The sequence below is a fragment of the Centropristis striata genome, chromosome 2, assembly GCF_030273125.1.
Source record: "Centropristis striata isolate RG_2023a ecotype Rhode Island chromosome 2, C.striata_1.0, whole genome shotgun sequence".
NCBI classification, from domain to species: domain Eukaryota; kingdom Metazoa; phylum Chordata; class Actinopteri; order Perciformes; family Serranidae; genus Centropristis; species Centropristis striata.
Window position 1 is genome coordinate 26,132,240 of NC_081518.1, and position 15,642 is coordinate 26,147,881.

General features: G+C 36.3%; 1 protein-coding gene across 1 annotated transcript; it reads right to left on the minus strand.

Annotated features, from left to right (window-relative positions):
- Nucleotides 1-494: 494 nt before the first annotated feature.
- On the minus strand, nucleotides 495-2,384 carry LOC131989193 (gonadotropin subunit beta-1-like). The gene is made up of 2 exons (XM_059354394.1): nucleotides 2,217-2,384; nucleotides 495-788 (listed from the first exon to the last, which is right to left on the minus strand). The coding sequence occupies exons 1-2, from the start codon at nucleotides 2,373-2,375 to the stop codon at nucleotides 585-587; spliced, it is 363 nt and encodes a 120-aa protein (XP_059210377.1). The 5' UTR covers nucleotides 2,376-2,384; the 3' UTR covers nucleotides 495-584.
- Between the last annotated feature and the right edge of the window lie 13,258 nt (nucleotides 2,385-15,642).

Consider the following 15,642-nt stretch of genomic DNA (forward strand, 5'->3'; position numbering starts at 1 on the left):
AACAAAAATGTAAGATTCTGCAAACTGAGCTGTTTCCACATTTAGTGTTGCCTCCTGAGGAGAGCCACTGATCAGCAGGCACTTAGCAGGAGCTTTTGGATACACTGCACACTCTATATTTTCATTTCCACCTGTCACAGAAGAGGTGAGCCCTGCTCTTTTTCTTATAGGATGACCTCCAATTCTCAGCGTGAAAACTTGAATTGCAGGATTATTGAATTTTCGGGGTCAGTCGCTTCGGTCGGGACAAGGAGGGAAAACTGTTGGTGGGACATTTAATCTCTCAGTCGGCCTTTAAAGTCAATCTGCTATCTCACCGCTACATCTACAGAAAATTTCTCCTGCACTGACTTGTGACATTTCATCTGCGCTGACAAATTGTTGGAGGCGTTAACAACGACAGAACGGAGCGGGTTGAAATGTGTGACTGATGACTTTGATTAAAGACGGCTGAGATAGAAAAGGACATATTTAAAACATGATGTATCTGATGAAAAAAAAGACAAAACCCAAAAACTTGAGTGATACCTATTTATTTCAGTACCAAGTCACGTGAGACAAATAATACGTAAATGTAGGTTTCTTTAAAGAGACAGACAGCTGGATATGTCTCCATGAAAGCGCCCGCAGTATGTGTTTCCTGTGTCACACGCCGTGCATTCGCAACTTCTGGCCACAGGGTAGGTGACGCCCACCGGACATCCTTTAATGTGTTTCACCTCGTAGGTCCAGTCCCCGTTACAGGTTCTCTGTTCAGGCCAGTCGTCATTGCCGATGTAGACCGGATCCTGCCACACCAACAGACAACAGTGAGTGATTAAACATTAATGCAACTAATTCACATGAGAAGGTGATTTTTGACAAACACAAACAAAAAGGAGCTTAAAGCAGGACATTCAAGCTTTAATAAAAGCAGATAATTGTAAACTGCTCACTTCTGTCTGCACATATGAACAGTACAAACAGATAAAGACAAAAAAGCATGTTTTAAATGGACAGAAAAGGAACTCTGTAACCGCTAAAAGTCTTAAATCTGTCATTTTAAAAGATAACAGAGTTAAAAAAAAAAAAAAAAAAAGCAGCCACTTAAAAAGCAAAATACATTTTTTGAAAGTCTATCACTTAAAGAGTTAATATGGTCATAACTTTGCTGATTTGGCAGAAAGATAAAACATTTCTGAGAAGAAATAAGAGTTATATTATTAAAAAGATTATTTTTAAACAAATCCTTTTGCACCATAAACTCTTTCTGATGGGCTTATATGTAGGAAAACACAATAATAATAATAATAATAAAAATGAACAAAAATGTATCAACCTCAGGAACTGATTCCCTGACGAAGCACATAATGAATAAGATGGATGTTATCAAGCCTTCCATTACAAAGGGTAACCTGCATATTGAAGGCTTTACATCATATATTTGGTAATATATTGAGACTCTTCATTAATTTAGTTAGGGATTTAGATTAAGGAGATTAAGAATGACTATTTTCTGCAGACAATGCTGCTTCTGAGTTCATAGAATTTAATTTTTTCTTCTCAATATTTGTTATAAACTGCACCTACTGCAGTTAATTATTTTATTTAGTTATTAGTTATATTAGTTTTAATTAATTATTGTCTAATTTCCTTTTTTTAATATAGCTTACCATTTATTAAAAGAGGAGCATTCTTGTTTTGAGTTTTTCTTTCCTTTTTGTGTGTGTTTTGTGTAACTGCATCAATTTAATGTTGAGTTATATTATATATATATATATATATATATATATATATATATATATATATATATATATATAATTGCGTTTTATATTATATTATCATATATTAGAATGCAAAAGGCTGTATTTAATGATAAATCAAACTATTGTTTTTAAAAAAAAATCTAACTTTTCATCTTTTTAAGGTGCGTTGAATTTTCTATTTTTATTCTCGGGTTCAACACAATTATCTTTTCTTGTTTTATTTGTTTTTGTGAAAATGCAGAAAAGTTGTAAAAAGCTGAACTGAGGTGAAATCAATGAAATATAAAAATTCACACAAGCTTATTTATCATAGAAAGTAATCAATAATGTTTCTGGATACTACAATAATAACAGTATTATGACAGCTTTGTACTCGAATTAAATATATTAATGTATGTAAACAGAATAATTGCTGGTTTTTCTCTCGATAAAACAAATCAACTTGTGCTCAGAGTCTGACTCCTCCGTCACCTCGTTGTAACACTGTCCCACACAGATGGTGGTGTGGATGAACTCCGTCCTGCCACAGCTCTCCACTGGGATGCGGGCGTTGGTCAGATGACAGCCGAAGCTGCAGGACCGCCCCGCCCCAGCCAGGGCCAGCATTGCTGCCATGACAACCAGCTGCATCCTCTGCCGGGTGCAGCTCAGACGCCTGCCACAAGAGGGGATCAGGTCTCACTGCAGACACTGTGGCAGGAGATCAAGTTTAACAGGATTAAAGTCATCTCTGCTTTGAAACTTTTTCTATCGTTATTCAGCAGTTTGTTGGTTAACAGTGAAGATCATTTTGTTTCGTGTTGTCTGCAGTTACATGGACAAAATCAAATCATCTCTGGTTAATGTCTGTTAACACTATCTGAAGCCAGTTTGTCTGTGAAATCTATTACTGTACTAAAATTAGTACTGGCTGTATAGTTCAACCCCAAGTCCCAAAATGTTGGGATGCTGTGTGAAATAAAAACATTATGTATCAAATTTGTAAGTCAGGTTGTAAATTTTGAACATAAAATGTGTTATCTTTGTGCACAAATGATGATCTTATTATTGCATTCTTTGTTGTTTCACAACTTTTTCTTGGAAATAGAGTTAAAGAATGTAATCTGTATTTAATTATTTAATGGTAAAGATATGTTTGATGAGAAATCTGTGCCAAAATTTATTTCCCTTCTAATTTTTTTTAATACTTTATTTTTTCCATTTTTAATATGCTTTCAAGTTTACAGTTCATGACAAAAAAGAAAAGAAAAACAACAACAGAAGACGTAAATGAAGACCTCAATAATAACAATAATTTAAAAAAAGACATAAATAAAGACATGAATAAATAAAAATCATAATACATCTTTATTTAAAAAGTGCCAAATTTATTTTCATGGTGGAAACCAACATTGCTTTTCCAATGCCTCTGTCAACAGTAAAATAATTTCTCCACCTTCAGGTTTTTATTCACCCTGCAGACTTTTTCTCAGAACATAAAGAGTTGGTTCACTGAATTAAACCGATCTATTCCAACAGATGAATGTAGCTTTGTTTGTCAAGGCTAAGAAGGAAATATCCATCTGAGATTTCAACCTCAATATATGAGGTGAATGTAATTTTGTTTCAAAGATGTCTGTTAAAAGTTCACATCAGCTGCATAACTCTCCTATATTATTAGCACTTGATGAAAGAATCAGCCATTTGCATGTCACCTGCATGAGATTAAAACAGAAACGTACCTGTAGAGCTCTGCTGATGCTTTGAACTTCAGTTGTAAGTCTTCTTCTTTCTTCTGTTACTCTCTGAACATCTGTAACAGCTGTCAACCTGTGGCCGTCCTCTCTGGTGCTTAAATAGTGCTGCTCACAAATCCTATTAATCCATTCAACCTTGGGCTCGGTGCTTTTCTTCCCACCTGTTTGGGCTTAAAAGCAAATCTTTCCTTCAACAGTTCGGGGATGGCCCGCGGCTCAAGGACGTTCCTCCAACACACGAGGAGGAGCGAGTCGGTATCTGCAGACATCTTGTTTGGATTACACGAGTGGAAGGATTAGATGGACCATAGAAATATAAAAATAAATCTATCTGCCCCCACAGTGAGATGGAAAACACTGACAACAGCATCAGCAATTCATTTGCCATCCTCCATCTTCACTGCTTGGTGTCTGTCATTTTTCCACAGTATTAATGGCAGATATGGCCGTTTATTGGAAAAAAATGTTTGAAAAGAAAAGAATGATTGTTATTATCCTCTATGAAGTTTCACAAGGCTTCTCTCAGTGTGATTAAAATGAAAAGCAATAATAGCAGCAAAATTCTTTGAAAGACTGAGAAGGTACAACTTTATTAAAACAAAAGGCAATAGTTAAATTAAATGTACACATTTACGGAGATTAATGATATAATCATTATTAAATCACTTGGTTCGAATGTTATTGAACAAATTAATGGGTGTTTTCAGCAGTTAAATGGGCAAGTAGGAGTCTGCTCCACCTACTAGTAGGTTCAGTAGGTCGTTATGAGCTCTACTAGTTTATAACGAAATACAAATTCAAAATACAGATAACAGACAAGACATATTACATACATTATAAACTATTACGTAGATGCTTCACTAAACTTTGAGACAATGTTTTTAGATGGCCAGGTGGATTTTGAATTTTTTTTTTTTTTAACAGCTTACTTGTTTAACGGAAAGAGACTGTATCGGATTGCTAACAGTATCAAGAGATATACTTAAGGTTGCCATTTCAGTATCGGACCTGAAAAAGTGGTATTGTGCCATCCCTAGCACGAACCCCAGTCTCCTAAAGGTCCTGTTCGTTTGACCCATACATTTCTCTTCCTGCCCTATAAATACATTTTTCATGATTTATACTCACTTCCCCTTTCGCTTTTACACCCCATAAGGTCACTTTGTTTTTGTTTTTCATACCGACCAGCATCTGAAGAGGGTGCCGCTAAACAACACACGCTAATATAGCAGCCCATTGAATGAGCTGATAACGACCTACTGAACCTACAAGAAGGTGGAGCAGACTGCTACTTGCCCATTTAACTGCTGAAAACACACATTAATTCGTTCAATAACATTCGAATCAAGTGACATCTCTGTAAATGTGTACATTTAATTTAACTATTGCCTTTACGTAATAGTTTATAATAGGCATATGGATAGGCATATGGATTGTATCAGATTATACTTATTTTCTTATCAGTATCGATAGTAGCCCGATATCGATACTGCATATTGGATTGCCACATGCCCAAAGTTAAAACAAAAGTTGACAATGCTATTTGAAGAAACTACTACTAATACTCACAGTTCCCCATGTGCAGACTGAACTTGGAAAGTCAGCCTTTTGTTTTAATGCCCCCGCGACCTGGAATGATCTTCAAGTCACACTGAGGATCAATACGATCAGAACATTTTTTTCAATTTCATAGCTTGATTGCGGACTTTCCTGCAACTGTTTTTGGCTTTGGTCATTTTAAATAGCATTTTAACTTAATTTTATTCATTAACCTTGTCTGTTATCTGTATTTTGAATTTGTATTTCTGTACTGTCTGTAAATGTACTCATCATCACTGTAAATGAGGCAAACCTCAATGCCTTATGAGATTAAATAAAGTGTATATGTGTCATCCTTGTAAGACATTAACTTCTGGCATTTACGTGCATTTATTTATTTATTTATTTTATTTATTTATTTATTTATTTATTTTTACTGTCTTTTATAATGCCTAAACAGGACATTTTTTCCCCTAACCTTAGAGAAGTGGTTTCTTAGTGTAATCACAACAAAACTGCAGCCTGTTAATTAAAAGTAGTGAGCGTCCATTGAATGGGCTCATAATGACCTTCTGAACATGCCAGCAGGTGGATCAGACCTCTACTCGCCAGCCATTTGTGTGGGCTGATTACCGCTGATTCAATCCTCTGATAACATTCAACACAGGTGAATAAATAGATGTTTTATCTTCAATTTTTAATACTTTGTGTCTGTGGTAGCAATATGTAAGGGTGGAGGTGTGTCACAGTCTCTATACGTGTGCATGTTTATATTTGAAGTTTTCTTTTTTGTAAGGTAAAAGTTACCCAACGAGTCATCCAAGAGGATTTTGTGACTTTTCATTTCCCACTGAACCACTGTCCATGAAATAAACTTCATGAGTTCATGATCAACTGAATTTTGTTCACAGAGCGAGTTGTGGTTGAGTTGAGTTTTGAGGATGAAAAAGACTGGCCAGAAAAAAAATGTTATTTTAAAGTCAGTGTTTTTAACTTCACACACCTAAAATCACTGTTTTAAGTGTTATTATGGTATCTTCGAAATCATTCTGACATTGCTTTTGTTTTTTGAAAAATGACACCATCCCAGTTAATATCCAAGTGTTGCTTTCAGCCCATTTATCATTCAAATCAAGACTCTGTAATATAGAAAAAGACACTGTCAGAAAATCTTTTTTTTAATCCCACAACTATGGAATACAAAAATACAAAAAGTTTGTATGATCCAAAAACTGATACATCAGCGTCTAAAACTGCAGGGAACCTTTTTGGCACTCTGCATCTTTATGAATAATCTATTTGTATGAATCATAAATCTACAACTCCAAAGTTCCTCCAAAACATTGTTATTAATGATGGCCAATTTAGTATTTCACTTGGATCCAGGGGTAGAAGGAATATTCAAATAATGTACCAAAAAAAAGGAGCAATCCTGCACTGAATAATTAATAATAACAGGGGGAAAGTGCTGCATTCGAGCAAAAGTAATCAGCAAAATGTACTTAAAGTGTCAGAAGTAAGAGTACTCCAGCTCTTAGAGTGTGTATTACCGGCTCATTATCACTAATGCATTTTAATGTTGGAGCTGGTTAAAGGTGCAATGTGGAAGACATGGCCATTTAAAACAATCTAACAATGAACCAACATTATCAACAGAATGTGAAGAAAAGACTGTAGTTTCTATGTCAAAAACGTCTATGTATTGTGTTCCAGATCTACTGAAATTAGCATGCTAACCAGCTAGCCCCAGCCGTCCTGTCTTGTAATACCAAGTACCCTCAAACAGTGCTAGAAATGGTCATTTTGTAAACTTAAAATAGAGCTGCACACACAGGCAGCAGCCTGGTGCTTTCTGACAGCAGCTTTACATCTGAAACTAAAACAGAGATTAAAACCAAAACCTGAACTGAAATTGCACACTTAAATTATAGCCAATGTTCTATACCAGGGGTCGGCAACCTTTACTAACTAAAGAGCCATTGTTGGCCAAAAAAAAGAGAAAAAAGTCGGAAAGGAGCCACAAACCTTAATCTGAATCTTACAATGAAGATAAAATCGCCTACAGTCTAAATTACCCTATACCAGCATTACTAATAGGTCATAATGAGCATTTATTAATATGGTTTTATCAGAATGCAGTAAGAACCCAAGGGGGGAAAAAAAGGCTGGACACCGAAGAAATATCTCAGGCGATTTGGAATCGAAAGCTAGCCTAGAGAGGGAAACTCAAAACTAGACTTGAAGTTGCAAAAATTCAGAAGTCAAGGCACCGGTCCAAAGACTTCCGTAAGCTATGATGCACATTTTTTAATGCTGTATATAAGCTACACATTTTACAACTGAAGAATGCAAATTGCTTTGGGCCTAAACCAATGATAGGTGATTGTTTATTTTTTTGTCACAGCCACAGGGAGCCACTGCATACTGCCTGAAGAGCCACATGCGGCTCCAGAGCCGCAGGTTGCCTACCCCTGTTCTATACCATATAGTCCGAGATTGTAGCCGTGTTTCCATCAAAGTTGAAGCGAATTTTAAAGCAAAGTTTTGAAATGTTACATTAAAGAAAGTTTCCATCAACTGGTTTAGAGCGAATAAACAAAGCTGCATACATTGGTCGCTGCGTACTTTGGTCAGAGGATGGCAGTGTAATGTATTGCTGTAGGCTAATCCATCAGTAAACAGTAGAAGAAGAAGATATTGCACAAGAGAGAGAAAATGGAGAGTCTTCGGGAATTGGATCCAATTGGGAAACTTATAATCCTTCTTTCATGTACTATTTTTTCAAGAAACACCAAAAAACTTTTACGCACATTTTTGAGTTTTATCAAGTTTCAGTGTTTCCATCAAGCTTTTCTCATGCGAATCTTCAAAATGCACATTGGAATTCCTTGATGGAAACAAAGCAGGGAGAAAGGTGCTTGCTTAGTTTTGCTGAATTTCTGGATGCCTATGGAATCACGATTATGCTATTTGATCAGATAGATGCTTCACAATTCAGCCAAATATTGCTGTTTGATGTAACTTCATACTACACATAAAAAATGTCTGTCCGTCTGCAATTATTAGTTCTCTGACTGGGTCCTTTATCATATTACAGAAGTGTTTCTATGTTATCTTCTTCAGTAATATAATAACTAATTTAAATACTTTAATAGAGCTGCAGAGCCCCACCTGCCACTTTGGAAACCTCTGTTCTACACTGTTGGATTGTTGGTTAACATACTAGACCTATAAAGAAACTGCACTACTCCAGTTAAATCAACAAAGTACCTCCGAATTGTACTTAGATGCAGTCCTGCAGTAAGTACACTTAGTTTTATTTTTGTTTCAAACAGCTGAATCAGCCTGCGAGGCCTGCAACTGTCTGCTTTTGAGAACTTCTGTAGTCTGCTGCAATCAGTAAAAAGTTAGCACTGCACCACTAGCTGGATGGTCTGCAGTGATGGTGGAATATAAGTACTTGGGCAGCAGCCACGGTTCATCCGACTGCTGCTCCGTCTGCCCTTGCAGCCACCAGGGACTCACAGCATCCTGCCTTACTGCCATACCTGCCTAATAAGGCTGCAAGGACCTCTATATAGTGTCACCTTTGTCCTCTAAGGCACCCTCCTTCCTTTAGCTGAAATACATCATTGTTTTCATGCATTCTGTCCTTTAATGAACACCAGTCATAGCTGATTAATCTCGCATTCAGAAGAGAACACATCATTAGTCATTTTCTGAGTAGTCTCCATAACAGGCGGTAATTCTTCTTAAAATGAGGGCATCTGCACTAAAAATGTGATTTATGAAGTATAGAGCTGAAACCATTGATATGGTAATTACATAAACACCTTATTCACAGTGAACCTGAAATATGAAAAGGGCAGGTCAGACTTTTAAATTAATGTCAATATTATGGTCCTAAATATAGCGATTTGATGTTGCAGCAAGTTTAAAGAAAACATTACCAAAGACGCAATAAAATAAAAATGTTCAAGTGAGCATCTTATGTCTCTTCCACACAGCCATAAGAGGATAAGGCCTGCCCTGTAATGCCACTTTAAAGCCCACAGGGAGTCAATTTGGAAGTGATGGACGAGGTGAAGGTTTCAGTGCCCGGGATGATTTTCTGGTTCATAACTCTAAGCACTACTATATAAAAAAAGAAGCTCATTTGGGTGTAACAGCTCAAACAAGCTTTCTATGAAGCCGCACATAAAACAGCTCCCAGCCGTTCGTCTTGCTGACAGCACAAATTTGAGTCATGGGTCATTGGTTTTGAGCTGTGGAACAGAGTCCTCTCCCTTTTTTATCAACACACCGTAAACAGGGCCATAACAGGACTGACAACATCCACAAACCCACCCAGTCACACCTTGCTCCCTTCTCTGCAGAGCCTCGCCTCTTCCATCTGCTACCATACGAGTCCGTGATCACAGTCGCTGTCAGAAACAGACTCCTTTAAAAAAAAAGCATTGTGTGTCGCATGCAAAAAAAACTCTCCGAGGCCCTGAACGCACCGCATCACCCCACACTCACGTTTTCAGCCCTCCTTCCATCAGGTCCAAACAAACGCCTCCACAGCGCTGCCAAGGACAAGACTTTTGTTTGGTGACTGTGCTGGATGTTTCTGTGTGGATGTAGGTGGTAGGTGTGTTTATGTGTATCGACTGCTGATGATTCTTCACTGTCTTCTGTTCTCTGCTTTCTCTGTTCATATCTAATCTCATTCCACATCTCCTGTTTTATGTTTTTTACTGGCATATCTGCATTCTTCTGTTTGTTTTAATATATCACGGCCACATTATTCAGAACATAATTAACTGTGGTCTTTAACTGTATGATTCAGGGATGAAGCCAGGATTTAAAAAAAAAAAAAAATTCTCCAACACAACCCCACACACCAGACGTTTTGTCTAGTCATTAAAAAAAAAAAATCCTGGTCCTTTTAACTGACAAAAAAAATCTGAAAATCTAACCTTTTAATAATTACCTGCTGCAGCAGCATGTGGCTGGTATTGTTTTCACCTTAGTGTGTGTCATGACTGCAAAATGTGGTTCTGGAGACACCTGCTGCAGCAGCAACAGCCACAGAAGCAGATTAAAGTACTTTGCCAGGTGTTTATGTCTGTCTGCCTATCTGTGGACAGATTTTGTCACTACAATAGCATCCCCTCTGTCTCCCCCTTCCATTATCTCTCTGTCACTATCAATAAAGGATGAAAAATGCATTTCTAACATGGGTGTGTTTCGAGCAGGGACGTTCGAAGTAAGCGGGTGGAAGGTCTTAAGAGATATATATATATATATATATATATATATATATATTTATATTTATAATGTTTTGCCCATGTATGAATGGTTTTATACAAACTGGAGTATGTATAAAAACATAACGATTAATCAATTTATTGATCGTTAACGTTTCTTCCAAACGCCCTTCCTTTGCAGCAATATTTGTGGATAGAAGGATATAAAATACTTCTGATATATTGTAAATTTGTGGTCTTCAGAGCCAACCAGCACTGACTTAAGTGATGCTTAGAGTGATGAGGCTTAACTTAGAGAAGTTTCCCTTTAATGTTAGTATTTCACTGCCTCCCCTTTGTGAAATATTCTGCAGCTCTGCTCACACCCAGCATCACTGATGTGTGTGATCAGAGGTAAGCTTGGCTGAACCTGTAACCACACCCAACAGTGATGTCACAGTATCCATGACTACACCTGTAGATCACTGCAGCAAAGTTACACCACTAGAGGTCAGCAAAGACATTTTAGTGGGGGTAAGTTACTCTTAAAATTGGGTTATTTCATATTTTCACACATCAATACAGAAATATTCACTGTGATATTGACGTATACCACATTACCCATCCCTGCATGAAATGAACAGTTAAGCTGAATGACTTGTATTATGCAATTCATCGTCTCAAAGAGAAGAATATACCTGACAAAATGAAATGTTCCTGCTGTCCACTAATGCAAAACTTGTCTTTCCAACCACACTGACAAGGTGAAGTTTATCATTGCATAAAGTCTTACAAAAGTCAAAAGTCTCCAACTTTTCTGACCTCATCAGCCAGTTGTGAATGGCGTTCTTGTAAAATTACACTAATGAAACCAATTTTTACAGCATTCATAATTAGTTTTTAGTGCAGGATTTTTCAGTTTGGGGTTAAAATCCTAAATTAAATGACAAAGAAAAGGGTGAGTTGTATATATAATAATATAATAAATATAGAGGAAAAAATGGATGTTCTAGCTCTCAGGATGAGCATTAAAATGACATGCCACTTCACTATAACTTTCAAAATCAAATTAAAATCAAATTTCTTAAAAATAGATTGACTTTAGCATCCTGGGTGGGTTCCCTGTGTGATTTAATAACACACTGGAGGGTTTTGTCAGCTGTGTTGCAGCTCTGGCATCAGTTCAAAGTGCATCTAAACTTGTGTGTAATAAGCATAGACTGTATAAATAAGGTAATAAGGCAATCTCTATCTTCACTCTATCACCTCTTATCATTACTGACCTCACATCTCCCCCTGGTGCTGACTGAGGTGGATGCTCAATGAAGTGCAAGAGGTGAGTGTGCATGATGTGTGTGATGTGTGTGTGTGTGTGTGTGTGTGTGTGTGTGGTGGGTGGAAGGTGGAAGGTTGCCTACATGTTCTGCAGACTAGAAAAGAGCTCCTCTAATCTGATAGAGTATGACTGTGAAGACGAGCTCTTTAAAGAATCACTGAGTGATATTTGCACTGTCAGCAGGACTGATGATTTCACAAGCATAAGCCTCCGCATTGGATTTTACATTTAGATCTCATGAGAAAGAAGCAGTGATTGTATAATATGTTTCAGAAGGAGAGACTGCACAAGCAACCAAAAATATCCCTACAGGAGTATTACGACCAGAGGTTTGAAAAATACCTGAGGGAATGATTAAGATCCCTTAGAGGAATATTGCATCCGTTTTCTGCTCTGGAATAACAGGCTGTTCTTGTCCTAATTAGAGTTTTTGAGTCAAACGGATAGTTTGAATCAAATGGACTGGACTAAACGGGCTTATAGCTACTGATTGCTGTGTATCCCAGCTCCAGGCCCGCGGTGGTACCTGCAGAAAAACCAATTATCTGCACAATCAAATTAAACCTGGGAGGTTTCAAAGGTGCAATGAATAAGACCTTTACTGTCCCATTGCGCAAAATGATCCAAATAAATCTGTGGTGGCAATAGGGTGGTTGATCAATAACAGTGACTCAACAGTTACTTCGCCAGGTGCTGAAAAGTCTGCTTTTTTAAAGTTTTTAGAGTGTTTTTAAAGGCTGTGTGCACTTTTGATTTCTTAGAGAAAAAGCAGCTGCAAAAACATGTTTTTCAAGGGAAAAGATGATAAAGAAAAGTTGATATTACAGAATTATATATCACATTTTAACTAAATATTCTGCTTAACTTGTTTTTTATGACAAAAGACTATGACTATTTGTTGCTATATGTGTACAGTGAAACTATTTGCTCTTTGTTATGTATCATTGTTTCTAAAAGACTGTGATATAAATAAGAGCTAATGTGGCGACATTAATAAAATAAATCCCCATTATTTTCAATACAGGGACCTGTCTGCTGTTTTCCATGTTCATCACTCAAAAAAGGTAATGCATAGTTAATTGCTGTTTTAAATAGTAATGCATTGTTTGACGAATGAATATCTGAACAGTCATTTGTTAGACTGCTTGTTGTGCTGCAGTCTCAGAAAGTTGGGTTAGGTCTCTCTCATGTTGAGATAAAATCAAAATTTAAAAGTGAAGCAAAGTGGTTGACTGATATGACTTTTACAATGGCTGCGGCCAATATATAACCCTGATATATGTTGTTGGTGTTTTTTGCATCTGATAAATTCCAACAATTTAAAAATAATAACAACATTGATCTGCCCTCAGTCAGCAGTGCACTTATTTCAAATTAGTAAATGTATCTACTAAAAAAAATTATGAATGAAAAATAATGAAAGAGCATTAATCAGCATCATCAAATCTAACCCTAACTTGCACTAATAAAGAATAAGAAATGTTCAGGTAGCAGTCTTCCCTGGTGTTGGCTTAGCGAATTACTATATAAAAAAAATTAATATTAAAATGTATATATTAAATGTTCACCATCGTGAGCACAAGCAGATTATCTCAACATGGCATTAATCGACTCGAAACGATTAACTGACTGACAGCAAAGTGTTCTGCTTTTTTTCTATTAAAAGATAGTTTAAAACAAGATGATTACTTCGCATTATACAGTTTTGTGAATATATGTACTATATGAACATTACATAATTCAAAGTAGGTAAACAGGTGTCAGAAGCTGTTGTAGTTACACTCTGCTTTTTACATTTTCATCTTTTTGCGGGGGCATAAACACATTATTAAGATTTTATACCAGGGACCTGATAATGGCAGAGGGCTGCTCGAGTGTCACTTAAAGTCTTGTTGTTATCCTCGAGTACAGATTTATGAATGGTTCATACTTTTATCTCTCACCACTTGCTTTCTACACAAGGCTTGGCTGAAATCTACAAACCTTTAAAACACCCTCAAAACATGATACAACAAGACAAAGTGGAACAAACAGGATCAGTGTGAATCAATGTGTTTGATCTGCGGATGGATTGTTTGTCACACAACTCTGTCTCCTTGAAATTACATTTGTTGTTGTCATGATGGTGGAATGAGAAGGAGAGGAGGAGAGGAAAACAGGAATAAGAGCCACTTCCTATTTTATGGAGCCCGAAATTTTGGGGTAAACACCTGAACTGAACCTCTGAGATTTGTGATGTAACATGACCCCCTCATATGACAGATATTTGGGTCATTACCGTAATTTTGGATTATGTTTCAGAAATGTATACTCATTACTTTTTCTAGTCAAAAATAGATCAGGAAAAATGTGGCAGTTATCAGTGGTGGAATGTAACTAAGTACATTTACTCAAGTACTGTAATAAAGTACAATTTAGAGGTACTTGTACTTTACTTGCGTATTTCCACTTATGTCTTTACTTTATACTTCCACTCCTCTACATTTTAGATATAAATATTGTACATTTTTCCTCCACTATAGATGACAACTTTGACAACGTATTCTTATAAATTAAACCACATAACAGTGTATTTAGTTGTCGAATTTAGCTTTTTAATTTTAGCTTTATAACAATCTTCAAATTCAGGTGGTCCTGCATAACAAGTACTTTTACTTTTCATACTTTGAGTATATTTTGATGCTGATTCTTTTGTACCTTCACTTAAGTAAAATTTTGAATGCAGGATTTTTACTTGTCGTGTAGTACACAGTGTGGTATTATTAGTTTTTACTGAAGTAAGGGATCTGAATACTTCTTCCACCTCTGGCACCTATAGAACAACATAACATTGTTATTGATCCCACCGTGGGGACGGCTACATAAAATAAGTTCACCAAAAAAGGAAATCTGTTACCAGTCCAAGTCTATAACCTGGCTTACAGGACTGTTGCACTCTCTTGCCCTTGAAAAACTTAACATTAATGATCAAATAATAAAATATGGGGATGTTTTATGGCATTTCCAGAGGGGGAGAAGGTTGCAGTTTTTCTTTCTTTTGGACTGTTAAGGAATATATATGCGTAAAACTAAAACTACTCACTGTTTTAGAAATCAAGCAATATATACTAAGATGATCTCTTGCTGTGAATGTTCTATATACTGTAACTTACTTGTCTGTTGTCTTTTTTCTTATTGTAGTACTTGAATTGTATAAAAATGCAATAAACACACAAAAAAGTTTGACAAAAAAGCCAGGCTTATTTTAGGTGAATCCGACTAATTATCAGTTGATTTGATTCTGTAAAGGAACTTCATCTAGTTTCTCTGCATACGTTGCCATTGTAACTAAACTTGAGCTAACAGACTGACCCAAAATACTATTTATTTTTATAAACCTATTTAATAGAGCAGGCCCGGGCTTATTTTCCATAAAAGCAGGAATATTTTAGACTTTAACAGTCTATATTAAAGTAATTGAAAAGTTTGTATTAACAATTCATAACTTTCATTTAGTGTTTTTCAACTGGAAATACATTTATAACTGAAGGGTGATATCAGCTAAATTGCGACACTTTTTTTGGTAAATCGCTTGGGACAATAATACAATTGCATATATGCCTTTTCCATGCATTTTTATGATTAATAATGACTGTTTCTGATCATTTTGTGTTGAAATTATGTAATAAAATATAATTATTTAGGCCCTACAGTTCTTGAAACATCGGTTGTGACAACTTTTTTTGCATGAGCAGTTTCAGGTTAAATGGGTCAGCTGTTTCAGGTAAGATGGGCCAGTCAAACTGCAAAGGGAAATGGTAATTTATCATCAATTTTAATTTTAAAACATAATTGCTTTACAGCCACATTACATTTAAACTGCATTAAAAAAACTCATAGAGCCATGAAACAACAAGAACAGAATAGTGAACTGTGTGTGTGTGTGTGTGTGTGTGTGTGTGTGTGTGTGTGTGTTTGTGTACCTGCTTGTGTGGCTGTGTGTGTGTGACTGGTGCGTATGTCGGTCGGTGTGCGTGTGTATGGGTACGTGTGAATATGTGTGGATGTGTGTGCAT